Source organism: Amphiprion ocellaris, chromosome 9, assembly GCF_022539595.1.
Source record: "Amphiprion ocellaris isolate individual 3 ecotype Okinawa chromosome 9, ASM2253959v1, whole genome shotgun sequence".
In the NCBI taxonomy this organism is placed as follows: Eukaryota; Metazoa; Chordata; class Actinopteri; family Pomacentridae; genus Amphiprion; species Amphiprion ocellaris.
Window position 1 is genome coordinate 6,721,997 of NC_072774.1, and position 25,859 is coordinate 6,747,855.

Sequence of the window (25,859 nt, forward strand, 5' to 3'; positions counted from 1 at the left end):
GTTGTCTGCTTGTGGGCGGGTGCTCGGTGTGACTGGCAGGTCTGTAGACTAATGAGGTGACACGTTTAAGCCGCAGCCCCTGACGCACCCAGAACTTTCTGGATATCAACCAATGGAGAGCTACGTCAACGGTGCGTACGTTTGTTCGTTTTCTTTTTTTTCCCTAACAATTCTGTTGTAAATAAACGAATGACAGAGACGCCCCTGTTGGTGAAGTCGCTACCAAATTTGTTGTAAATACGGAATTCTATTACTCGACTGTGTATTAAGGTAACCAAGGTTCATGGATATGTCATTAATGGCAGAATATGAGTTCATATAGCAGTAGTAGGCGTCGCTGTAGTGTGCTAAGTAACTGAATGACAAAGCTAGTAGTGATGCTAATGCTAACTGCTGGCATTACCAAGACAACCCAGCCGTTAAAATTTATAATTGCCGCAGTAATTTCTCAAGAATGTAACAGGGTAACAGCGTCGCTATTAAAATATCTGACCGTTATCATGTTGCCATTAATTTTATTGCTAACCATCCATCGTAACTGTTTGGCGTTAACGCTGTTGTTAGCCTTTTAGCTTCTTAATAAACCGAGCTAGTGTAATATATCACTTAGAAGAATTGTAAGTAATGAACTAGTTCATCTTAAATGGCACCATTGTTAACAATTAATTTGTTTGTGTTAAAGTCAGTAATCTAAGCGTGTGTTTCTGTCCCATCACTAAGGCTGGTGTGGCTTCGTTGATGTCATTCCTACCCGCCAGTTTGCTGCCAGCCACTAGAGTCAGACTGTGTCCAGCTACACAGGTAGCTTGTGGCCAATGCCACAGGCTCGACCTGCCCACAGAAGTGGACTGTCACCATTGGAAAGAGCTACCAAGTTGGCCTCAACAGACCTCTTGCTTCCACGTGGCTGCTGGACTGAAGAGGGGGTGCCTGTGGATCTGCCAGCATTGAAAGCTAACATGTCAGAGTTGAATAAAGAGGTGGTGGATCTGGTTTGGGGGAGACCCTCTGGCGGAGGAGTGTCTGCCTCCATCTTCCGTAGATGGACCCAAGGTAGGATGTTTTTGTTTTTACGAAACTGCTTCTGTCTTAACTACTGTGAAAAATGTAGATTTTCTCTGTTGACACAGCATACGTCCTTTTTTTGTTTGTTTTTACCACAGGATTTGTTTTTAGTGAGAATGAGCACACAGCACTGGAGCAGTTTGAAGGAGGGCCATGTGCTGTAATTGCACCTGTCCAGGTATGATCCAGTTCGACCCCTGTACTGTATTATCAGTGTGTCAAAGTCTATGAGTCTTGTGGTTTGGCCTGAATGATTAATGCATTTCAAAAAATCACAACTTTAAACAATGCTAATCGCAAATTGTAAAGGCTGTAATTTATGAGCCATGGCGAATAAATAAGGAAACTAATACTGGAATTCAGCTTTATTTAATTTTTGCCGATTGAAGCTTTCAGGGTTTGATTACGCCGCCCAATGTTCAGCGTATATTATGTGGTTCAGTCATGCATTCTGTGGTGTGACAGGAGCCTGGTCTTATTATTTTGTTCATTTTGCAACATGTCTGACTCAGAGTTTAAACTGTCATGTTGATTGTTTTAAGAATTGAATGCTACCCTCCTTGTGTTTTACATCTATTACACAGTGAATGCTGAACAGAAGCTTGACTTAAAAAAAATTATGTCATAAATATTGTAAACAGACCTTTTCCCTAAATCCTGATGGTTGATATAAAGTGATAACTATTGTTTATTCAACTGCTTTAACAATGGTTGATAATATGCTAGATCAAAGTTTGTGAATGTATTTGCTGACTATAGACATGCAATGATTAGAATGTGTAGAATGTGGAACATTAAATATTTTGTTGCAAATTTGGTGACTGAGTTTGTGTTTATTTGCAGGCATTCCTCTTGAAGAACATTCTCTTTAATAGAGAAAGTTCCAACTGGAGGCAGATGTCAGGTAGATTCTTCAAAGAATCATCTGCTCATCATTGTTATTTTTGTTGTCTCATACAGTTGAGATGTTTTTTTTTTGTGAACTAATACATGTTTTATATTTGTGTTTGTTAGGTGAGGAGCAGAAAACAGCCCTGTGTTCAACGCTGAGTGAGATCCTGGAGTCGGCCTGTTCCAGCCCCTCCACAGGGTTCTGCCTGGTTACCTGGGCCAAGGGACAGAGCCCACACACTAGCACACACACCAACACACACACGCTGTCGCAAACACAGGACATGCCAGAGCCAGAGAGCAGCCAACAACCACAGGAACAGCAACCCAGTGAGTCCTACGTCTGTCACATTCCCACACAAGGTGGACATTCAAAATCTCAGCGCATGAAACATTAACGCTCACTGATTTTATGAAGCCCTGTCTTTACACTTTTATTGCAAAAATAGACACTTTTAACGACTAACTCTTTGATAGTGTATAATTTTGCTGTGTCATTCTTTGATACTATGATATTTATGTGTTTTCTTGGGTCTAGCTGCTTTGGCTGCTGAGGAACTTGGCTTTGAGCGATTTCACAGTGTTCTCCAGTAAGTGACACTAAATATTCTCACCGCAGATAACACCTTTCCATCTTTATACTCGTCCTCACCCTGTATAATCTTCACATTAAATAATACTGTGAGTTTTCTGGGAGAATTAAGACCTCACAAATCCTGGTTTTACACTTGTCGGTACTCGGTATGAAGATAGAGAACTGCATATTTCTCGCAAGATAGTGTCAGGCCAGGCAGGAGGAGGTGTGGTATTTGATTCATCTAGCCTGCAAGAATTGGCTTCCACATTGAATTAGCTATTTCACTCAGCTCACAATTTGCTGACTCAGGGCTGTCACTGATTGCCTAATAAAAAAGCTACCTCTCACTACCTTTCACACACACACAAGCTAAATGAATGCAAGGCTGTGTATGCCAGAAGAACATTGAAATTTCATCACATCGTGCACTGGCAGCTGAGGCCATAGTCAGCAAAAAGCGGTGCTGACTCACAGCGAAGAGGTGCATACTAACAAAGACAGACAGCCCCGGTATCAAGCTTTCCAAGGTGGAGCGAACGAAGGAAGAGCCTCCAAAAAGAGACCATCAGATTTGTCATTGTCCTCTCATGCATTTAATTGATTTCTGCCCTATCGTGAAAGGGCATCCGGGCATGACAAACACAATTAATGAATTCGTCATAGTCACAGTGACCTCCAAAAACCCAACAAATCTGTCGCTAGAGTGTTTCATAAATCATCCTCATGTTTGTTTCCCGCCTGCAGCAAGCGGACAGTCGTGTCAGTGTCTGATCTCAGAGAAGAGGTGCTGTCTCTCTACCACACCTGGAGGGGGTGCTGTGGAGTCTTGCTTTTCCTCTACTCCGTCATCCTCACCAAGGTAAAGAAAGGAAAGAGCTCAACACAGAGATGGATAGAAATGTTAAATAGTGTTTAGAAATTGATGATGTTGTTTCTGTTATATTCATTAACCCTCTGAACCCCAGGCAGGTTTTGGGCATTTTTTTTGCTGCTGTCACATTTTTACCCACTGTGGGCTCATTTTTCACTGCAGTATGAAGTCCTACAAGTCTATAAAAACAACACAACTATGGGTAGAAGTACAGAGAACTCAAATATGTCTTTTGTGTAGTATAGTAAAATTATAATGCCATAATCATAAAAAGGAAGAAAAACAAAAGATGAATTTATTTGGGAAAAAAAACCTGGAACCAACATGTACAACATTTTCCAAACACCAACAGGTGTCAGTAATGCTTGAAAATCAGTATCTTTACATACTTTAGATATTTTGCTGCTTACCTTTTTATTTGTGTCCAAATCTGCCCCCAATCTGCCTGTGTAAACACAGCCTGCAGTTCAACCCAGTTTAGCTGAAAAGTCTTGGAATTTTTATTCTAAAACTGGCGATGGCCGCTTCGTCACTAGTGTCTTCTGAGTTGCTCATTTTTTTTTACATTTTACAGAAGCTAATTAGTTTAAATGGTTTATATTTGGCAAATTTTTAAATGAGGTATCCAGAGTAACGTGATTTTGATGAAATTTCACAGTTTTACCCTTAGATGTGTTTATTATTCTGTGACAACTCAACAACAATTCTACAGTTCTACAGTTTCATTCAGCAGACACTTCTATCTAAAGTGACGTACATCTGAGAGTAGATGCAAGACAAGCAAGGATCTATTCAGGAGAAACCAACCTGGATAAATGCCATAAAATAAGTCCAAGTGTGATAATAGAACCTTGGTGCCTACAGGCAGTGCAGACATAATAGGATTTTTTTTTTTTTTTTAAGTCTTTAATTAATTGAAGGACTGTCTGAAAGTCGACAATCGCATGATTCTTTCTCGTTTTATAGTGTCTGGCTCTGATAAATGGTGTAATTTTAGTAATTTCTATAAATACAACATGACTTTCAAACCCACTGGTGGGTTTTGGGGTTCAGAGGGTTAAGTGATTTGAATGAGGTGGCCTAAAAGATTTACAATTTAACAAAAAAAGTGAGCCACAAAATAAGATTCATACTTTATTCATGGGCATTTAATCACTGAGTTTTATCATTCAAAGCATTTTTTCTACATGTTTACTACACAAAAATTAAATGCAGACTTGTTTCTTCTGGTCCTCCCTGCGCAGGGCATTGAAAACATAAGGAATGAGATCCAGGACACAATGGAGCCTCTCATAGACCCTGTGCACGGCCATGGAAGGTATAAAAACACATCTTCACCTGCTGTTCACATCAGTTGGACTGTCACAGGATGATATACATCACTGCAACGACTTATTTGTGTCGGGTGCATGATTATATTTATTCTGCAATTCCTTTTTACTATTTATGTCTCTTTTGTTTTTTCTGCAGTCAGAGCTTGGTGAACCTTCTTGTAACTGGCCATGCTGTCTCTAATGTGTGGGATGGAGACAGGGAGTGTTCTGGCATGAGTAAGGCTTCCATGAAATTACTGCATGCACACGCTTGAACATACCAAATCCACAGAACAGACACACACACGCACGCACGCACGCACGCACGCACACACACACACACACACACACATATCAGACTTGCAGAACTCTTTAGTGGTCCCAGACTTAAACATATCCACCAGAGAGTCATAATTCTTAAATTCCGCAGCATTGCACAAAAGCACAAATTGATGCCAGTTTGACATCAATGACATTCTTATTTTGTTGCTCTGTTTCATCCTTCAGAACTACATGGAATTCATAAACAGGCATCAGTTGGCTTCCTCACGCTCATGGAATCACTGCGCTACTGCAAGGTACACACACAAAAAGGGTCCCAAAACATTATTAGAGAATACAAACAAATTGTCAAGTGGTTGTTGATGGTAAATCTGCTTAGGATTTGTGTTTTTTAATAAGGCTGGACACATATAAACTGAGAGAGGTGCTAAGGAATACAAACAGATACACAAGTGCTCACTGTGGCTTGTAGCTCTGAGATGTGGGACATTTCCAATATGTGAAGCACAAATCAAAGTGAAGGCACCCGTGTGAAAATATGTGTTTGGAAGAAACAGTCACAACACATTAACTGTAAACTTCCCACACTCTCCTGCTTTACTCTTTATTTTCTGGCACACGTCTACCAAAACACACAGTTATTAAAAACTCATCACTGCCGGTGACTAGACACTTATCAGCGAGCTTGAAAAACAGGATTCCTGGCTATTTATTTATTGTCGCCAACATAAGCAAGCCGAAAAAAGGCTCAAGCTGAGATATGAACTCTGAAAATAGGCAAGATAAGTAGCTGTAATAGGTTAACAGCAAGTAGATGGATGTCTAAGTAGCTTGTAGAGTCAGTTAAAAGATAAGCTAAGATACATAGCATTTGAGAAGTAAAAGAAATTTTAAGTTAACACAGATATATACAATGGATTTCTCTACATATGAGTGTTTGGTGAAGTAACATGGCATTTCTGATTAAATATTAATGTATTTCATGAATGTTACATGTACAGCAATTACCGATTCATGGTGAAAATAGACACTGATTTGTTCTACATTCCTTTTCTGTGTGTTGTGTTTTAGGTCGGGGCATTCCTCAAATCTCCAAAGTTCCCTATTTGGATACTTGGCAGCGAAACACACCTCTCTGTATTTTTCACCAAGGCAAGTTCAATACACTCATCCATAAGAGAGCCAACCCGTATTTCAAACACAAGAACACACGGTGTGTAATATAAGCCAGTCTCCGCAGCGGGTTAGAAAAACCAAAATATGGAATGTGCTTAACAGATTTAATATAGTGCGGGTCAGATAACAATGTGGGAAAAAGGAGAAGCTGAGAGGGAGGGGGAAAGAGAGCAGGAGATAGTCATATATGGCCGGTGCTGTTTCTTTGCTTTTCACCTATCAAGCATGAAGGGGGGGGGGGGGAAAGCTCAGTTTCCAAAGAGGAAAGCTTGCAGACGCACACACCGTCATCTTCTTACACTCTCTTTCTCAGCCTCACACACAGTTTTAGTTTCGCAACCCTCTGTGATCAACTAAACAATGTGTAGTTTATAATGTATGACCATGATGTAAACTCCTGAATGTGGATTCCAGTAAGAGCCTCCAGTTCTGTCTACCTTCACTGTCAGGTTCATTCCAACCATGCAGATCACACATTATCCTGTTCTGGCACATGTTTTTTGTTAGACAAATTTGTCCTGGGAACTAAAAAGATCCAGAAACAACACTCAGAAATTAACTCACGGATACATGACTGATTTTCCACTGCATCTCAAGAAATGGTAAAGATAGGATAACAGATTTGGTAGCAACAGCTTGGTTTTAGATATTTTACAAAGGAACGAGCTGGTGCACTGTTGGTTAAGTAATATTTGAATGAATGTCAATGTTCATAAAACTGAAAAAAACAAATTAGCCCTTTTTGCCAATTGCTTTGGAGCGAATAAACTAGGCTTGACAAAAAGGATGAAACTAAATACTGGGCATCTTGTAGAGAAAAGTAATGAAAGTCTTCAGGTACTATTGCCAATTGGCCAGGTAAAAAGTATTCTATCCTGTTAGCTGATTTTGGATACGTTTCATGACATGTATGATGAAACAAAGCCAGCAAAAGTAGAGGAAACGGCTGATCAGTCATGTTAGTTAAATGTTCGCTTAAAAACAGCCATTTCCATGACCAATTATGTTATATGTATAGCTCCATTCAGGAAAAAAAATGAAAATCTAATGTGATGCTTTAAAATGTGCATAAAATCACATTATGGAAATGGTAAAACAAAACTCCAATTCAATCATTACATATATTTTGAAATACCTTGGGCTAAAGTACAGTTTGAATAACTTCTCTTTAAGACTTGAGCCAGTTCAGAGGGTTGTGTTTGACATATGTGACATTTTGTGCTACAGAATCCCGTCTTGAGCCATCAGAGTGGGGAGCTTTTGGGGAGAAGGCCCTACAAACCCCTCTAAATCCCAGCAGTTTCTGGGCTTTATTTGCTCCCTTCACATTTTTACTCACTATTGGCCCATTTTTTTGCATCTCTATGGAAACAGGACAACCATGGCTAAAAGTAGAGAGAAGTGAAAACTGTCTTTTGTGCAGTATAACACGGTTGTACGTCCATAAATCATAGAAAAGTGAAAGTTTAATTTTGTAGATTTTTTTTTTTTTTTTAAATTGGAAATTTTTCAAAATGCCCTTAGATGTTATTAATACTGCGAATAAGTCTTGACTCTATATGCTGTAGATATTTTACTACTACATTAGAATAGAATGATTTTGATGGAAATATAAAACTTTCAATCCTGCAGTTGGATTATTTTTCGGACTGACATTCAGTCACAGATCAGTAATTCAAGGACCATCACAACTATGAAAAGCTGATGATTCTTTCTGCTTTTACAGTTCCTAGCTCTGATCAATGGTGGTATTTTGGTGATTTTTTTTTTCTTTTAAAAGATAACTTGTGTTTCAAACTCACTGGGGTTTTGGGGTTCAGGGGGTTAAACAACCAGATCCAGATTCATGTGGTCATAATGCAGGTAAAATTCCAGGATTCCTGGAAAAGGGCCAAGAGCTGCTGCCCTCTGCAGCAGCAAACTCAAATATATACGTTTGCACAGGGTTATGCCACAAGGTATAGAATGAACAACCTAATTGGGCTCAACGGTGCTGCTGGAACTTTGAGGCAAACTTTGGCTTTTGGGTGGAATCATTGGATTACTCTGCTGTTGTGTATGTGCGCACTGACCCAGCTGGCACTCAAACAAGCATGGCTATCATCTCTATCAGCGAACATGTAACATAATACTCAGTTGTTGTTTGCGAATATAAGCTGGCAGTTTGAGTTGTAGCAAATCGATTTTCCCTGCTGTTGTGAAAATTGCACCGTAGAGTCAGAAACAAAAAAAAAAAATCCCCGACAATCATCTCCATCACAACGCCACACCCTTAATATACCATTGATTAAAAGCTCGGTTACATGAATCCAGCTGAAGCCTGCTGTGCTGGTGGATCATATGTTGGCTCAATGATGACCCACAGTCGTCATGCATGTGCTGATGACTTACCGATTGCTACAACTCCCCCAGCGCTGGTGACATGTTCACATATACACACACATTCCAGAGCACAGGAAACCTAATCCTGATTAGCATTAGTATTGAGTGTGTGTGTGTGTGAGTGCAGCTTCAGGTGGAGGACTTCCTGAAGGGAATGCGAGTCCACAGTTTTCATCTGGATGCGTTTGTCCCAGTGGAGGCTGCGAACACAGTAGAATACGCTCTTGCATGAATATATACTGACGTACACAGCTGACGCTATGCTATGCCAGCAGTAATGGGATCTTTCATTTTGAGTCTAAGCTGAAGAGGGAGGACATGGGGCAAGAGTTTTCAGCTGGTCGACCTCTCTCAGTGTGACCCTGTCCTACTTTGAGGGAATCTATGTTCAGAGCTAATTTAGGTTTTGTGATACAAAAATACACGCTACCTGGTTATGTAGCTTTTAGCTCCGATATCGAGCCATCCCAACAAAAGCAGAAAACCTGATCCCTGCCTCTGATGTGTCACTTGCTCCTTCTTTTTTGCCACTGGGGACGGGTGTGTATTCCCCCGAGTGGCTGTCAGTGTGACTATGGCTTTCAGGCCATCAGCTTAATAGCATTAGTGTTTTTTTTATCTAATCTACCTACACAAAAGCCATTCCACTATTTTTGATCCCTACCCACAACACCCCCCAGCACACACTCTGTTGTATTAATGTGTGTGTGTGTGCATGTGAGAAAGAGGCTGAGTGTGTATAATGGCATGTAATGGGATCCGTGGTTGGACAAGAGTTTCTGAGACGCCAGAAGAAGTAGAGAAAGGAAGAGAGACAGACAGAAAGTGAAGGAGAAGATGGATGCATGATAGATGAGACATATCGTGCAATAAGTTTAAATTTGGTTTCTTCCTTCCTTTTGTCTTTGAAGTAAATTTCCACTCTGGCGTGTGCAGTGGGTCGGTTGCCCGAGTGAAGGATTTCCCGGCGCACCTCAGCCAACCTCTTCAGATTTTTTTGGCCCGTCATGGGAAGGAGAGGAAGCAGAAAGGAAGGATGCACTTTAAAGAGCAGTGCGGTGGTCACTCAGGAAAGAGGGTGAGGGGAGGGCGATCCTCCTGTGACATTTCTCATCACTCTTAACTCTGCCCTCACTGAGTGATGAGGTTCACAGGCTGTATCTGAGCTGCTCCAGGGAGTTATGTGTGTGTTTGTGTGTGTGTGTGTGTGTGTGTGTACAGTAGTCGTGCTCTGGGTCAGTGATTTACTAGGAGAGAGAGCAGCCGCTGTGGCGCTCCGTGTCCCTGAAGACTCCAGCTTCTGTCTGCACTCTCACAGACTGTCCTTCAAAGACTGGTAAAGAGGAAGAACTCATGTGCAGATGCAGTTCATGTAGGTCAGTTTAATTCAGTGAGGCGTTATTGACAAAGCCAAGCTGCGTTTCTATATAAATGTCACACAAATTTCAAGCAAATATCTTAAATGTCACCCAAAAAATTAAAAAGAAAACACAAATTAGGCATGTTTCCATTAACTTAATAAATTAGGCTGCATAGTGTGATTAGAAGGTGGTGGTATAGGCTATGTTCTGCATGCCTTTAATAAACCGTAAAGCTGGACAGAGCTCTAGTTGTTCGCCACCTGCTAAATAAACCAGACGGAGAAGAGATAAGGAGAACTTTGGTAGACTACAAGAGAAAAGTCTTGAGGAATTGTTCTTTAATCTTAGCTGGTCTCGGCCATGTTTTATGCTGTTTTTTATGCTATGCTGAAGACGAAACACAAAAGAAGCCGAAACAACCGATCCGTCATGTGAGGTACATTTTTGCGCCAGAACTCATTCAAAAAAGGTGTTTCCATTTCCCATGAAACTTTCTTTAGCTCTTCTTCAAAAAACTCGTAAACCACCTTCAGTGAGCATAAAGACGTTTGATCTGATTTTTGTCATTTCCATTAACTTCTTCTAAAACGGCACTTCAAAAATGTGCATTAAAGATATGTTATGGAAACACGACTACAGTCAATTTCCCGTGACCGGGGTAGGTTTAAATCTTTGTCATAAAACAAAGTGTCTTAAAAATGTCAAAACTCAGCATTAATTTAGCACAGCTTTCCAAAGGTCTCGGCCACATTCCACAACCTTCTTCTTTGCTTGAGTTGTTTATTAATGTCAGTGATGAGAGCCTAAAATTGAAACTGGTAACATAATATGACTATGTGACACTGCTGAGTTAAGACAACGATGCACTGAAAGACAGCAAAAGCAACAGGAAAAAAATCTGCAGGAAGTAAAGAATTTAGTTCTATTAAAAAGGATTACTTTGTGTTTTTCATACGATCAGTGGGTGCGGGCCACACGCAAACACAGCATAACAAAGCGGTGTACATTAACAGTCATTAATAATCTCTGACAGGTCAGACCAAAGGCCATTGTGTCAGGATAAAAGGCTGCCTTTGTCAGTGTGTGTGTGTGCATTGTTCTTCCTTTTCCCCAGGGTGGTGGTCTCCGTTATAAGACCTATCATTGGGCTATATAACTACTCTCTGGTGTCTCCTCTCTGATCTGGTGAGACGCGCTTTTGCTCATCTGAGACAACTCCATAAATCACTACTTTGTCCTGTCTGTCACACCTGAAACACATACACAAACCTTCGGTAGACACTGCTCTCACTCTTTATGGAGCTAGACAGATAGGTTTTCCATTGTTTTCTACACTTGTGATCACTTGGGACACAGGCTAGTTAAGGTGAACTTAACAAACACATTCAATAATACACTCTACATAACAAGCCCCCGCACACAGACTCCCTCTTCAGCCTGTCATGTAGTGAGGCTGTAGGTACCTGCTAAGAACAAGACTGGAGATGCTGTCCAAGACCTTTGCTTTGTGATTTTGAAATCGATCCCTTCAGACGCACTCTATGGCCACTCCGAGCCTCTCAGCACACACAATGGCTCTTTGGGTGGACTGGAAGGAAAGAAGAAGTAATTCTAGTCAAGTGCTGTGCCTACCTGTCTTACCTGAAGTAGCTACCTGCAGGTAGAGATAAAGGCTGAAAGGTGGAAGGGAGAATGGAACAATAAGTTGAGGCTGGGAGGGGAGGAAATACTCCAAAACTGGAGTACCTCCTTAGCACAGGAAAGGGCAGGTAAATACAGGTAAATTAGGCAAAAGGGAAGAATGAAAGAGGAAGAAGCACTAAAGGGGAATGAGTTGTCAACCCCAGGGAGCCTCTCAGTCTGGTGACCAGAGAGCAACAAAAGTGCAGTCAAACAGAGGAGAATGTCTGAGCAGTGGTCTGTCAACCATCCTCAGCATGAAACAAGTGATAAAAAAGGGAATATCAGCTACGCTTTGTACTTTATCTAGGAGAATATGATGCGATAAATTTGGTCTGGGGATAAGAAAAGAAGAAAGCACATATACTGCATAGTATGTTATGCAGTGGTACAAGTCTGTCAGTTAACTGCAGATATACACATTAGGGCTGCAGAATATATTGTTTCAGCATAAACATGTGCAATAGTCAGGCTTATGACTGTTACTAGGAAGTGAGATGTGAAAGAATTTTGCATCTTTTCACAAAAATACAACTTGCATGGTTCTAATTTTCCATGGCTAATCTACAAGAGAGGTCTGATTTAACATAATTTACTCTGATTTAACAGCTCTTATAATATAGCTTTGTTTGTTTGTTTACTTTATTTACAAGACATGGTGTCTGTTGACATGCAGACTCAACATGTGCACAGCAAAATGAGCAAGGAACACTGAAAAGTAATATTTGGTTGCAAAAAAATTAAGTATTAGAGACATAATGTTCATTGTTAATCAATTTTTACCATTAATAATTTAATTGATATATTAACCAATATAACAGAAGATAAAGGACATATATGTAAGACTATTTGTTGTGCATTAGCTGTAGTACCTACGATTTAACGAGGTGGAAGAGTGTAGTTCATTCGTGTTTAATAGTATTAGGAGGTCTGTATTAGCAAGCAGAGAGCATTGTTGGAGTTTAACTAGCAACTGGTCACCATGACAAAGACCTCTGTTGTATGGAAACAATTATTCAAAAAAATGATGCCGTTGACCAAAAACAGGTACTCTTCCAGCAGCATCTCGCAATTGTTGCCATCACATGAAGCGGCACGACTAATTTGTTTGACCATTTAAATCAGCACCCCAAAGATCTCTATAATGAGCACAAAACCAGATCTGAAAAACTATTCTGGATGCTGTTGTCAGCGTTACAGCATACGAGACAGCTTTTATCCAGATTTTCAATGCAGATGCACTCCCCTGCGAAATCGCTTCAGTCATTCTAAAATGATTAATTCTTTCCAAATAGACCTTTTCAAGTCATCTGGAGAAAATTACTTGGGTTTTTTTTCATATCGCAGTATATATTGCAGAAAAACAAAATATGTCATTGTTTTCCATTGTCGTGCAGCCCTAATACATTTTAGGTCATTTGAAATTGTCTACCAGGACATGTTTGATTTGAATACATTCCGGTTTTGCTGAGAACAAATGTTCTGCATTACATTGTGTATTTAAGGCCTTGAGTCGTGTGTGTTGTTCTTGCTTTGTTCCTTTTGGGTCGCTTGTTGTTGCTCTTTTACAGAGGTCAAGGGTTTGCGCAAAAAAGGTCTGACTGCAGGGTCTGGAATGTGCTGCTTGATTTCTTAAGCTACACTTGTACTGGTGCAGCAGTTTGCTCTTGTCATTTTACCGTGTGTCTGCACGAGCTCTCGAGAGAATAAAATACTGTACGCTTGTATAAGCAAATACATTTCATCATTGTACAAGCCCAATCACTCACACACACACACACACACACACACACACATTCACACAAATCGTAGCACGGTGGACCTGAGCGGGCAGAAACGCTGAGGCACACACTTCCCCGCAGAGTCTGTTAGCTCCATGACATGTTTTCCAACTCAGCGGCATCTTCCTCAGGCCTCTAATAAAACAGAGATCAAAGAAAACCAAGCAGACCTGTCATCACACACACACAGACAATCACAGTCACGTCATTTTTGTTGCTTTTATGTGTGTCCGTGTGCGCGTGCGTGATCGTATGCTCACATGAGTCATGGTCGTGTCTATTCATTTCCGTGTGCTCCTATTGAGATGTATAGATCAGCCAGGATAATGTGTGTTGTTTAGTCAGCTGATGAACATTTAATAGTGTTTGTCTGCCCGTAAAGTGCCGACATCCTATAATTGTGAGATTACCAGGTGATTTACAACGGATGTGTCTGTTGTGCCGTTGAAGATAATAAACTATGTTAACTGAGCTGTAGTTCACGGGGCTCATTAGGTTTCTAGCTGAAGCCTAAGATTAATTAAGCCTCTCGTCACTTTAGGATATTTTCTTAGTTAAGGTATAAGGCATGGGCTGCACAGTGGCGTAGTGGTTAGCACTTTCGCCTTGCAGCGAGAAGGTCCCTGGTTCGCGTCCCGGCTTTCCCGGGATCTTTCTGCATGGAGTTTGCATGTTCTCCCTGTGCATGCGTGGGTTTTCTCCGGGTACTCCGGCTTCCTCCCACAGTCCAAAAATATGCTAAGGTTAATTGATTACTCTAAATTGCCCGTAGGTGTGAATGTGAGAGTGTTTGTTTGTCTATATATGTAGCCCTGCGACAGACTGGCGACCTGTCCAGGGTGTCCCCTGCCTTCGCCCGAGTCAGCTGGGATAGGCTCCAGCCCCCCCCCGCGACCCTAGTGAGGAATAAGCGGTGTATAGATAATGGATGGAGGTATAAGGCATAATTACAGTTTATCAAAACAGCTTGTGTTTCCCGATACAGACACGCAGTCAACTGTAAGGAACTTTTTCAGCACTTTATTCCCGTGGGATCACTTGTCCAAACTTATAAGTGAAACACAGACATATCTAGCTAATGACAAATCTTCTGTCAGATTTATGGAGCCTGTAATGTTAACACATCAGGCCCCTGCTCGACTCGGTGTGACAGAACAGTGTACGAGCGCGTGTTCGCTAGTGTGCGACTGTTTTTCTTTGCATCTGAAGAGTCTGCAGCTGGGAGTCATCTCCTCTTGATGTGTCCCCCTGAACCCCCCTCTCTCCGTGAGTAAGCCCCAAGTACAGTAATAAGTGGGCCGTGAAACCCAAGCAGCCTGTGTGGATCTGAGGCTCAAGCTTTAATAAAGACCAGCTAAAGGAGATGAGCAGGGTTCATTTGCTCTCCAAAAACATTGTGTGTTTGTCCAGCGATTCGCTGTCATAAATATTCTCCCTTCCTCGCTCATATGGAAGAACGCTGAGAACTCTCTGACTCTTACCTACACATATCTGAGTTATCTTTTTGAGAAGTATCTTATTGGAAAAATATGCGCTCTATTCCCTGAGCTTTGTCCTTTTCTCTTAAGCTTCTCAGTGCTTTTCCGCATTGCTTATCAGACACCAGTAGTTATTCTGCTGTTAACCCTCTGAACTCCAAGCAGGTTCTGGGCATTTTTTCGCTCCTGTCACGTTATTACTCACTGTGGGCTCATTTTTTACTCCAATAGAAAGTCCTGCACCTCCATAGTAACAGCACAATAATGGTTAGAGCTAGAGTAGACTCAAAAATGTCTTGCCATAAATCATCAAAAAGGAAAAAGTTTAATTTCTTTACATATTCATTTTAAAATGTGTGCAACTTTTTTCCGGTGTCCACAGTTGTTACCAATACTGACTGTTCATATTATACATATTCCATTGCTAAGCACTGACTGCAGTTCAGCCGAATAGTTCCTGCATTTTTGTCACGCAACTGTTTGTCACAGTTTGGCCTGCTATTGCTTCCTGGTTGCGCAAAAGAGTGCAGGATTTTTTGTTTTCTTTCTACAAGCATATTTTTGAGGGACAAATTTTTAGGGCTGGTCCGAATAACAATTTTTGGGCTCCGAATATTCGGGCCAAATTAATGATGAATATCCGAATTTTCAGCTCTTCCACAGGGGGTGGGGTGGATTCATCGCCGGACAGTGTTAGCATTAGCATGGATCTCTCTGTCTTTGCATTTTGTCTTCTGCTTACAAACACGGGCCAAGTGAAGCGCGACATCGGGGTTGGTAGTTGCATGTGATCCAGCCAACTGGCCAATCAAAAATAACGCTGACCCCAGAGGTCACTGCAGTCCACAAGACTGTGATAATATACCAATGCTTAGTCAAGCAGCTAGTCGGTGGCGGAGACGGGGGCAGGGTGGTGTTCCGAGTATTCGGATCTCAAAATTTATATTCGAATACTACCACAACAACCGAATATTTGGATATTCAGGTCCAGCCCTACAAATTTTACAATTACACATGTACAATAAAGTGATGATGATGAAAAAAATCACAGTTTTTGCCTTCCAGATGGAGCTGCAAGTGAAACACGGTTCGTTCAAGAACTGTCAGGAAGTTGAAAATCTGAACATTTTTCCTGTTTTTACAAGTTCTTTCTGTAATTTTGTTAATTAACTTTAGGAAATACCACGCCTTTCAAACATACCTGTAGGTTTTGGGGTTCAGAGGGTTAATCTCGCTACAAGCTCTTCACAAGATCTGACAGTACGATTAGAAATATCAAGTAATGCTTTAAAGCAAGATAAGATAAGACAGACTCCTATCTGTCACAGGTCTCTAGTTTTAAAGTGTTGTGGTGTCAGTATGCTTAAAATTACTTTTATTGACCGGGCATGTGATCCAACCACATCTAAAGGCAAAATAGTCAAGACCTAAAAAGCCTGCTGTCCTTTTGGCTGAGTCACTCTGCTGCCCTGATCTCTCGTATAGGAGTGAATGTGTGAAGACCCATCTGAACCTTACCTACTTATCACCACTGCACACCTGAATTGTCACAGCATGCAATGGGAAAGCCTGTCAAATTTTTAACTTCAGAATGTCCTAGAAAAAAACACCAGAGAGCTGTAGTGGGAAGAATAGTGGGTTTCAAATGCCAGCAATCTAAGAAGCATTTAGTTTGAAGCATTCTGAGGCTTTTAGTGAAGAGAGACTAATGAAGAGGTCATTTAATCAGTGTGTACTTAGAGGCCCATCTTAAAAGGCATCTCCCTCTTTTAGATGCATATATATGCACCAACTCAATTCTGCAGTCCCTGCCAGCCAGCACTGCTCTCTCTAAACTTTACCAGCAAACAAACACTGTAGAGCTATTCATAAATCACAGTCGATGTATGTAAGACTTGACTTCCTGATGGTGTGTTTGGACTAAAAACAAGCCGTCTATCTTTATCAGGAGATCAGTTAATAACCCAGCGGACTCTGGTGATTGCAACAGCCCCTTAGATTGCACACAGTCGCACACAGATGCTGTGATTTGTACCGTAGGTTGGCTGCATGTCTTGAATATAGTTTGTGCACATTACTGCTGCTAAATCCTGCCAGTATCCATCACAATCTGTAAGATGTGAGCAGCTGTAGATGATTCTCTTCTCCCTGCATTCAGCAGCTCTAATGTTTCAGCACTGATGAAGCTACATTCTCTGGCAATTTGATCTAAGTCTTCCTTCCTGCCTTTGCTATTCCTCACATAGATCTTCATGTTGTCACTTTTGGATAAAACCTGTTGTCATGCAAGGTTTCTAACTTTTTCCTACTTCTCCTTCTTTGTCTCTTTTTCTCCTTTCTTCTCGATAGGAGATGTCACTGGTAGGTCCAGAGTCTCCGTCAGAACAGGCAAGGAGGGTCTTCCAGTCATTTGATCCAGAAGGTAAAGAAAAACTAAATGTTTGTGTCTTACCCCATACATATTTTTGTGGAGCATCATGCTTTGTTTGCTCATTAGCACAACAGCTGTAGAAAAATCCTGGCACTGAGATGTGCTTTAATTAATCCAAACCTTAACTCCAATACAGCTACATGCACAAGTTGAGAAAACAATACCCTGGCCCTGCAGTCTGCCGTTCCCTACTTAAAAGTCGCAGATGCATTTGTATCCTCAACAGCCCTCCTTGCCTTTTCTTTGCTGCTCTCGTCCTCGTTATTTTCTTCTGCAGGGGGAGCAAGGGTCTGTTTTCTCCTCTCATCTCCACTGTTGTTGTTTAGGTTAGTGAGATCAGCTCCTCTAACAGCTGAGTCAACCATCCGGCTTCTTCCCGCTCCTCCTCGTCTTCCTAAGCCTCTCAGCTTGTCACTTCCAGGTGACTGGGGCAAAAGGTTAATCTGACCTTAGTTACAGACTCTGTTTTCATCACAGTTAAGTTTTATTTTTATAAATATAATTTCAGCTTGTCTTAGATGTGAAATTGTTGTGGAACGTAAGTGAAATTGTCTTCTGCAGGGTCTGGGATGTTTTTGGACCAATATTGGTGTTGAAATGCAGAAAAATTCTTCCCAACTCTTCACACAACTCAAAGTACATGGCTTGTGTGTGCCAATCCATTAAAACGACTGCATGCAATTCAGACTTGTTAAAAGTGATACAAAAATGTCGCTCGGTCCAACATTATAAGATTGCCATTGTGCCTTTTACAGTAAGCATGGAGCTAATTCAGACATCAAGCCAACATGTTCAGTTGCTGTCAGATTCACAGAAAGGAGTGCATATGTGAGGGGGTTTTGGAGCTGCACATGTTGCAGTAGTGTTTGGCTCAGCACCTGAGTAAATCTGCAGTTGTACCACATGCCTTCATATTTATGTCTCTTTATTCTCAAATAAAGTGTACTGTTCTGTTTTCCTGTAAACATCATTAGTCACTATCTAGCTTGTAGGAACGTGCTGATTTTCAGAGATCGTTTCGTATGTGGTGCAATGCAATGTTACCATGAGATAAATCCTACCAGCTGAAAGCAGTCTTGCCTGCTCCGACAGCCTCGACAACAAATATGTAAACATAACTGTCATCTGTTTTCTCCTTGTTCTTCATTTGTCTCCTCCTGTTGCGCAGAATACCACTTTGCTTGTTGTCAAATCCGCTTCTGCTATCATCTCCCGGCACACTCTGCATACCATATGGTCTTTGCTCGCACACACTTGTGCACACAAACTACTGCAAGCTACAGTAGGTGCGCCCACAGACTTAAACACATGAAAGGAGAATGGACTGTCCACGGCACACATATTCACACAATCACAGTTGAGTGCTGCGTAAAAGGGCCATAAATCTGTCCGTGTCACATGTAGAGTCAGCACAGCTCCCCCCCGTGTTGTGGAAAAAGGGCGCCAGACGCATTCACATGCACGATAGTGACTCACAACACCCAACCCCACCACCTCAGCATGTTCTTTAATATTTGTTTGCCATTGTCCCTGTGTTGTGTTATGTTGTGCGTGCCCTCTCAGCTCGCTGTCACACTATCAATTGTCGCTCTGAGAGAATTACATCTGTTTTTGAAAAGGCAAGATTGAGTTGCTTGGGAGCGAACAAGCAGAGCGCCTGTCAGTTAATCTTCTTCACAACACACTTGGGGTTTATGTATGTATCTAAACAACAGACCACACATGCTAACATGCTGATGTTTGAATGAACTGCGAGTGCCCAGCCAGACTGAACTGGGCAAAAACACATGTTAGTGTTTAAAGCTTCTGCTCTCAGGTAAAGCAATCATCACGGCCATGGAATGTAGGTCAGAGAAAAACGACAAGGTGTGTGTGTGTGCTGAAGTTGTCAGATGAGTTCATTGCTCAGGGCCTGTGATGTAAATAGTTCTTGTGCCATATGTGTGTAGGTGAAGGCTTCCCCTGGTTTTCAATTAAAGCCTGTATTTTATGTTCAACCCAGGGTCACCCAGTTTCTTTTTGTCTCTTTCTTTCTAGATAATGGGTTCATACCAGAATCTCTGCTGGAGGACGTGATGAAAGCTCTTGACCTTGTCTCAGAGCCCGAGTAGTAAGTGCTCGCATGTTCAAGGCTCTGTGTTTGTGTGTGTGTGTGTGTGTGTGTGTGTTAGTTTGTGTGTGTGTGTGTGTGTGTGTGTGTGTGTGTGTGTGTGTGTGTGTGTGTGTGTGTTAGTTTGTGTTAGTTTGTGTGTTAGTTTGTGCATGTGGCACCTGTAGAGCTTCTAAAGTTCTAACTCCAAAGTCACGGCCAGGCCAGGTCAGCAGCCCCATGCTCATGTTTCACTACCAGGCCGCTATAAAGTAAGTCCAGAGAGAGCCCACTATAAAAGCTGAGGAAGAAAGAAAGAAAGAAATAGACAGAAACAGCGGCTTAAAGGGAGATCATTAACAGCAGGAAGAAAGACGGAGAGATCGAGGAAATGCTTTAAAGCGCCGCTTCAAACAGAAGCACGTTCTCCTCGGAGGAACTAAAGCCCTAATGCTGCAGCCGTGGGACTTGCCCAGTAACTGGACCATTGATCTGGACTGCAGACCCCCATATGGCCAATACATCACAACAAAACAAAGCAAACTGAGGGGAGACTCCCAGTGCAAACAGCCGATTCTCATTTCTTACCACACAACAGGAGAGTTTTTTCTAGCATTCGTGCATGCATAAAAAAGTTGCATCTTTAGTGCATGGGCATAATGATTTAATAGGTCTATTTAGATGTTTTGAAGTGGAGATGAGTGAAAACTGTTTTAACTTAGTATTTCTACATATCTTGTGACCCTGTGATAGTCAGCTGCTATATTTGTGGTAAACCGACTTTGTGGGCACTGAATGTTCTCAGAAAAATCAGCTCCGAGGCTCTTGATCATTTTGTCATCTAGTGTTTGGCAGAATTGTTCATTCTCATGCATCATAAAAACATCAATTATTGTAATTTATAATCAAATTTCAACTAGATTTTATGCTAAGTGTGAATGAATGGGTTATTTTCCTACTTTTTGTGACTGCTTTTTAAGCAAAACTTGGAAATTAAATTATTAGCTGTGATACATGACGGTTTCACTATTCCATCTCAGTGTGACAAGAATACAAAAGGGTCTCCTTGTTGCCATTTAAATAGCCTTGGGTGGCATTATTGTCACAGTCATTATCTATAAAGGAAGTCCAAGATGTCCTCACACTGGCAGTTCAAACAAATGAAACACTGAAATTAAGGAATTATATTCAAAGAACCCGTGATACAGAGCGAGCTAATTGTCATGTGTCTGTATGACATTCACTGAAAGATACAACTAGTCTAGACAAACATCATCTGACTGCATTTGAATCCAAACAGCAAGATGAATGGGACACAAGGAACGACTTTGGCGTGCACAGTGTGGGCATTTTGCATGCACAATCATCTCATGTTCATTTTTAAATGAAGAAGCCATGCAGTCTAGAAAGAACAAACAACTAACTCCTCTGATCCCCGTCAACACCACTTGTTCATAGTAGATAGTTTATTTGATCTCTGTGGTGATGATCTGTTAATTCCTCCATGGAGTGTTTAACGTCAGCTGCACAGCAGGAGATGTGCAGCTTTTAAGGGTTCATTGTTGCTCAATGAAACTTCAGCAGAACCAGTTTCTACCCTGCTTCATGTACTATTTGTAAAACTTGGCAGATGAAGAAATGACCATTCTTCTTCTCTCTGTCCGGGTAAAACCCTCGCTTCTCTCCTCGCTGCCTTAAAAGGGCAATCTGACTGGATTTTTTTGTTTTTTATCACAGTGAAATAATAATAACACTGATCCAACACGTAGGAATGTCTGGAAAGAGGTATATTTAGTTGTACCACAGTATTCATGAAAACATGCACGCACTCACCAAAACATGAGAGATGAGGTGATGGTAAATTTGGTTTTCATGCATAAAGCTTGTTGTTTTGTGCTGACGGTTTCTTCCTGCTGCCCGCTTTGTTGTCTGTCTGTTTTTCGTGGTTGTCTGTCTTTTGATTTCTAGATCTGTTTTGCTTTTTATTAACTTCATATCCCTGTTTCTGTGTCTTCTCAGTGTCAGTCTGGTCAAAAGCAAATTGGATCCAGAGAGCTTGGGCATAATTCTTCTGGGCCCGTTCCTGTTGGAGTTCTTCCCTGATCAGGTTTGTGCATATGTGTGTGGAGGTGGACTTCCATTTCCAAGATACACACCCTGTATGCAGGGCTCAGGAGTGCAACTGTTTTGGTTGCATATGCCATCAAAAATCTGTCAGGCACAACTAAACATTTTTATTGGTCACACCGGTGCGCCTGACATTTAGCAATTCTGTCTTCGTGTGTCTCTGACCAAACCACCCAGTATGATAGAATCACTCTATTTCAGATTAGAAAGCCTTATTTTGCTCTTTTCAAACTACTTTTTCGTCTCGGTGACAGGCTTCTCTGCACAGCCGGTTAGCGAGCATGTTCTGATTTATGTGAGGCGTCTATGGAACAGTTGTAGTGTCAACCAACAGTCTGCATGTGAGGCATTTAAGAGGCAATCTCGGACTGCCACTTATGTCTGCTTTTCTAGCCTAAATGATTATTTTGTTCCGAAAAAGCAAAAGGACCATTTCATTTGAGGTCATTTTATTTTGACAAACTGTCACTGTAGAATGTATCACAGTACAGCATGGAAATACAAATTCACATGCCAAACTGTGGAGTTAAACTGGAAACTTCATTATGATAAAAATAAATAAGTACTGAAGAGGGCTCATTATTTAAGTAAGTAGTGCAACTCCAAAAGAAACTCAAGTTTCTGTTATAGCTCTTAGCAAAGTGATAAAGTTCGGTCTGGATGTTAAAGCACAACCTGGTCACAGTGGATACTTGCAGCTAAAGGAACTCCTCTTTTTCTTATTGTGTAATTGTTCTCTGAAATTCGGTAGTAGCGTCAATTCTACAAAAGTAAAGCTGAATTCGTAGCACAGCCATCATCTTTAATCTGTCTGTACGGTGAGTGGATCGGACAACAATGAGGTTATAAAATCAGGATATCAATCAATAGAAGTGACTACTGGTTAACATGTAATAATAATAATAATAATGGATTAGATTTATATAGCGCTTTTCAAGGCACTCAAAGGTGCTGGTGCGTTGGTTTGTATCGCTGTAGTGTGCTACTGAAACTGTGCAGTGTGCAAACCACCTTTTTGTTCTGTGATTGACTCATTGTAAACTTTAACACTGAACCAAGTCAGACTTTGCTGCCACTGTTATTGTCTAAAACTGCAGCTGACCAGTGACTGAAGCCGAAAAAGACTGATGTTGTGAGGGAACAGTTATGCAGCAATACTGAAGAAAAGCATTTGTTACAATGAACTGACGTTAATAAAGACATGCGTTGGTTAAAAATATCAACACATTTTTAGCATCAACGTCACTGAATTTCTTAAGTGTAGTTTTAGACAACTACCACAGTCACACCGCACCACCCACAAGCACAAGTAAATTCTCAATTTGTGGGGATCACTGGACATGATAAAACCGGCAGCATTATTGGATTATTGCATTTACTGAAAAAGAGTGCCGCCAAAGCTTGCCTTGAAACAGTGTTTGTGCTGTCAAAGAATCAATATTCTGAGTTAAAACATAAAAAAGGCACCATGTTCTCCAGGAAACTTACCCTGTGCTGTGACAGGTGCATCAACACAAAATCCATGCAGTGACAGGTCAGAAATATCAATAAAATTTAACACTGCTTATGATACAGCCAAAAAAGAACTTCCTTTTACTGACTTTTGAATTATGGTTAAAGGCACAAAACATTTGTCTGCACCTTAATTCCAGTTTAAAACCACTTACGTAATGTGTTAGGAAATGACCTCTGCATGTGGAAACTTCTTCTCCGTTTTCACAGTGAAAAATCGTGGCTTCACCTAATTTATGTCCATCTAAATGAATAAGCAAGGGGCACCGGTGTAAAAAGCATTATGACAAATACCTTCCACCCGTCATTCAATCCATATCACGGTTAAAACATATGGAGGAGCACTTGTGTACACACACATATGGGTGACACTAATGTCTATTTCCCAAGCATATGTGAAGTGCTGTTTTAGCAAATCAAAGGTTTGTTTGCCAGAAACATTCCTGTGGTGTCTCATGTGTAATATATGCATGTGTTCACCATCATATGACGCTGCCTTGATGAGAAGAGCTTTAAGATGCCCTTTATGAGGCAGAGCGAGTGAGGAAGACAGAGGGGGAGAGATAGAGGGGAACTGTGTTAAAGTGATCAGGGCTTTAGGGACTCACCAGAGGAATGGCCTCAAGCCGCAAAGAAATTATACTACCATTAGCCAACTGGACACACACACTCAGACACACGTGGGATTGGGGCGAGGGTTAGGGTTTCATATATAGGCATATAAACACAAGAAGCTGGACACGCTCGCAGACAACACACCCTATCAGCTCTCTGCACCTTCGGGCCAAAGTGTTTTGGCTCACTGTCATTGTTCGAACATTTCTGTAGCTGGTTTGCGGTAACTGGAGGCACACGCACTTCTTTAACACGTGGGATTAAACATTTCAGTTTGGTTGCAGGAAGAGATGTTTGACTTCTTGGTTTGCAAATGTTCCTCCTCTGTGGGTCTTTTTTTTTTTTTGTTCAGACACTCTTTAACAACATAGCATGTTTTTCACTCTCCTCCTCCGTGCCTCTGTTTCAGGATTCAGGAATCCCAGACTCATTTCCCGTCTACCACTACAATGGTCTTAAACAGTCCAACCACAAAGAGAAGGTAAGACACTCTTTCATATTTAGGTTTTTCATCGTAACTAATGATGGTGGCTGCTTTTTTATGTTCTCTCTCTCCTTCCCAATTACCTCTCTTCTTTTCCTGCCATCATTCATATGCACATACACACAGCTGGAGGCGGTCAGTCACTCCAGAATAAACAGTAGCTATTGCAAGCCTAATAGCCTGTCCATCCATCCAAGAAACCCTGGCTTAGCCTCCTATTTCTCCGAGCCGTTTCAGCACAGAGGCCACCGACTGCAGCCTCGCCCATGATAAATGGTCGAACGCAGGCCTATTAGGCAGGCTTAGCGTGATGGATGACTGTCAGCGGATGTCGTCAGTGGCTATGCACAAAACTGGTACTCAGGAATATCAGTTTCTTCATCTGTCAACTTTGTCTAGTCTGTAAAGTGACTTTTTTCCACACGGCTACCTGAAATTGTAGAAATGGTACCACATATGTGCCCACACAAAAATGCACGCCTACACACACATGCACATGGCAGCAAAGCGCCTATAAGGTTGTGATGGCATTTCCATTCCCATAGATCCAGATGGGAATAGCAGACCTTCTGACAGCTAGTCCCCTGCAGCTGGACTTTGTGGGAAGCTGCTGTATCCTTGCATCCGCCCCACTGTATTTCACTAGTGACACCGAAGACACGAAGAGATGAGTGTGTATTTACTGTGGAGTGTTTGTGTCCTCAGGTGGAGTATGTAGAAGGGACGGCTTTGGTGCTAGGTTTTGAGGACCCGATGGTTCGGACGGACGACACCCCGGTGAAGCGCTGCCTACAGACCAAGTGGCCCTACATCGAGCTGCTGTGGACCACCGACCGCTCCCCGTCGCTCAACTAACACCGACAGTCCTGTGTGTCTGTGGATGGACCAGTACTGCCCCACCACACACACACACACACACACACACACACACACCCACACCACGTCTACAGCTTCCCCTCCGCACACTGACCCCCGAAAAAGGTCGGCAGCTTACAAAGACTGAGACAAAAAAGACAAAAAAAAACACAGACGAATGAGAAACAACACAAATGCACACAAACATGTTCATGGACTAAACATTTAAAGCCTGAGATCCATTCTTTCCCTCCTCGCTCACACATTCCACCCAAATGCAAACTACAGTTAACGCTATTGTCTGTTCACCATAGCTTGTAATCGACACGCAGGATGTTTATGATGTGATTATTTAAAAAGAAACAAAAAAAAAAGAGTGAATGTTTATTTTTACAGCTCTGCTCTGTGCAGACACCTCAGCTACAGTTTGGCAGTAGACAGAAACTGTTTAGAGGACAAACTAGTCTGATTTGACGGGAGTGTGTCATCGAATCTACATGCTGATCCACATATAGAGCCAGTCGACTGTGAAACACTACTGTTAATCCAGCTACAGGACTGTTAGAGGGAAAACCTACCAAAGCCTTCCACATAAAGACACACAGACAGACTCACACATACACACACACACAAACACACACCGTCACTTCCACTGCTATGAGTTTACAGTGTAAAGGGACCAACCCAGACGCAGAGATCTGAAGATCTGAACAGAAGGTTTTCCGTGTTTTGACCGAGATGAAGCTGGTTCAGGTGCTCTATGATGTGTGTGTGTGTGCGCTCCGTGCACGGCACTGGGATGTTGGCCACGTGCTCATGTATTTATTATCACGCTCAAAGGTTCTGGAATAAACACTTTTTTGTTCAAATGCTGTGTGGTTTGGTAGCT

At 41.6% G+C, this 25,859-nt stretch overlaps 1 protein-coding gene across 1 annotated transcript; it reads left to right on the plus strand.

Annotated features, from left to right (window-relative positions):
- Positions 1–128: 128 nt before the first annotated feature.
- mindy3 (MINDY lysine 48 deubiquitinase 3) lies at positions 129–25,839 on the plus strand. The gene is made up of 16 exons (XM_023293156.3): positions 129–270; positions 721–1,053; positions 1,164–1,243; positions 1,909–1,969; positions 2,080–2,286; positions 2,495–2,546; positions 3,278–3,392; positions 4,649–4,722; positions 4,875–4,954; positions 5,225–5,295; positions 6,071–6,151; positions 17,207–17,279; positions 19,326–19,398; positions 21,397–21,484; positions 24,041–24,112; positions 24,821–25,839. The coding sequence occupies exons 2-16, from the start codon at positions 816–818 to the stop codon at positions 24,968–24,970; spliced, it is 1,515 nt and encodes a 504-aa protein (XP_023148924.2). The 5' UTR covers positions 129–270; positions 721–815; the 3' UTR covers positions 24,971–25,839.
- The last annotated feature ends 20 nt before the right edge of the window (positions 25,840–25,859 follow it).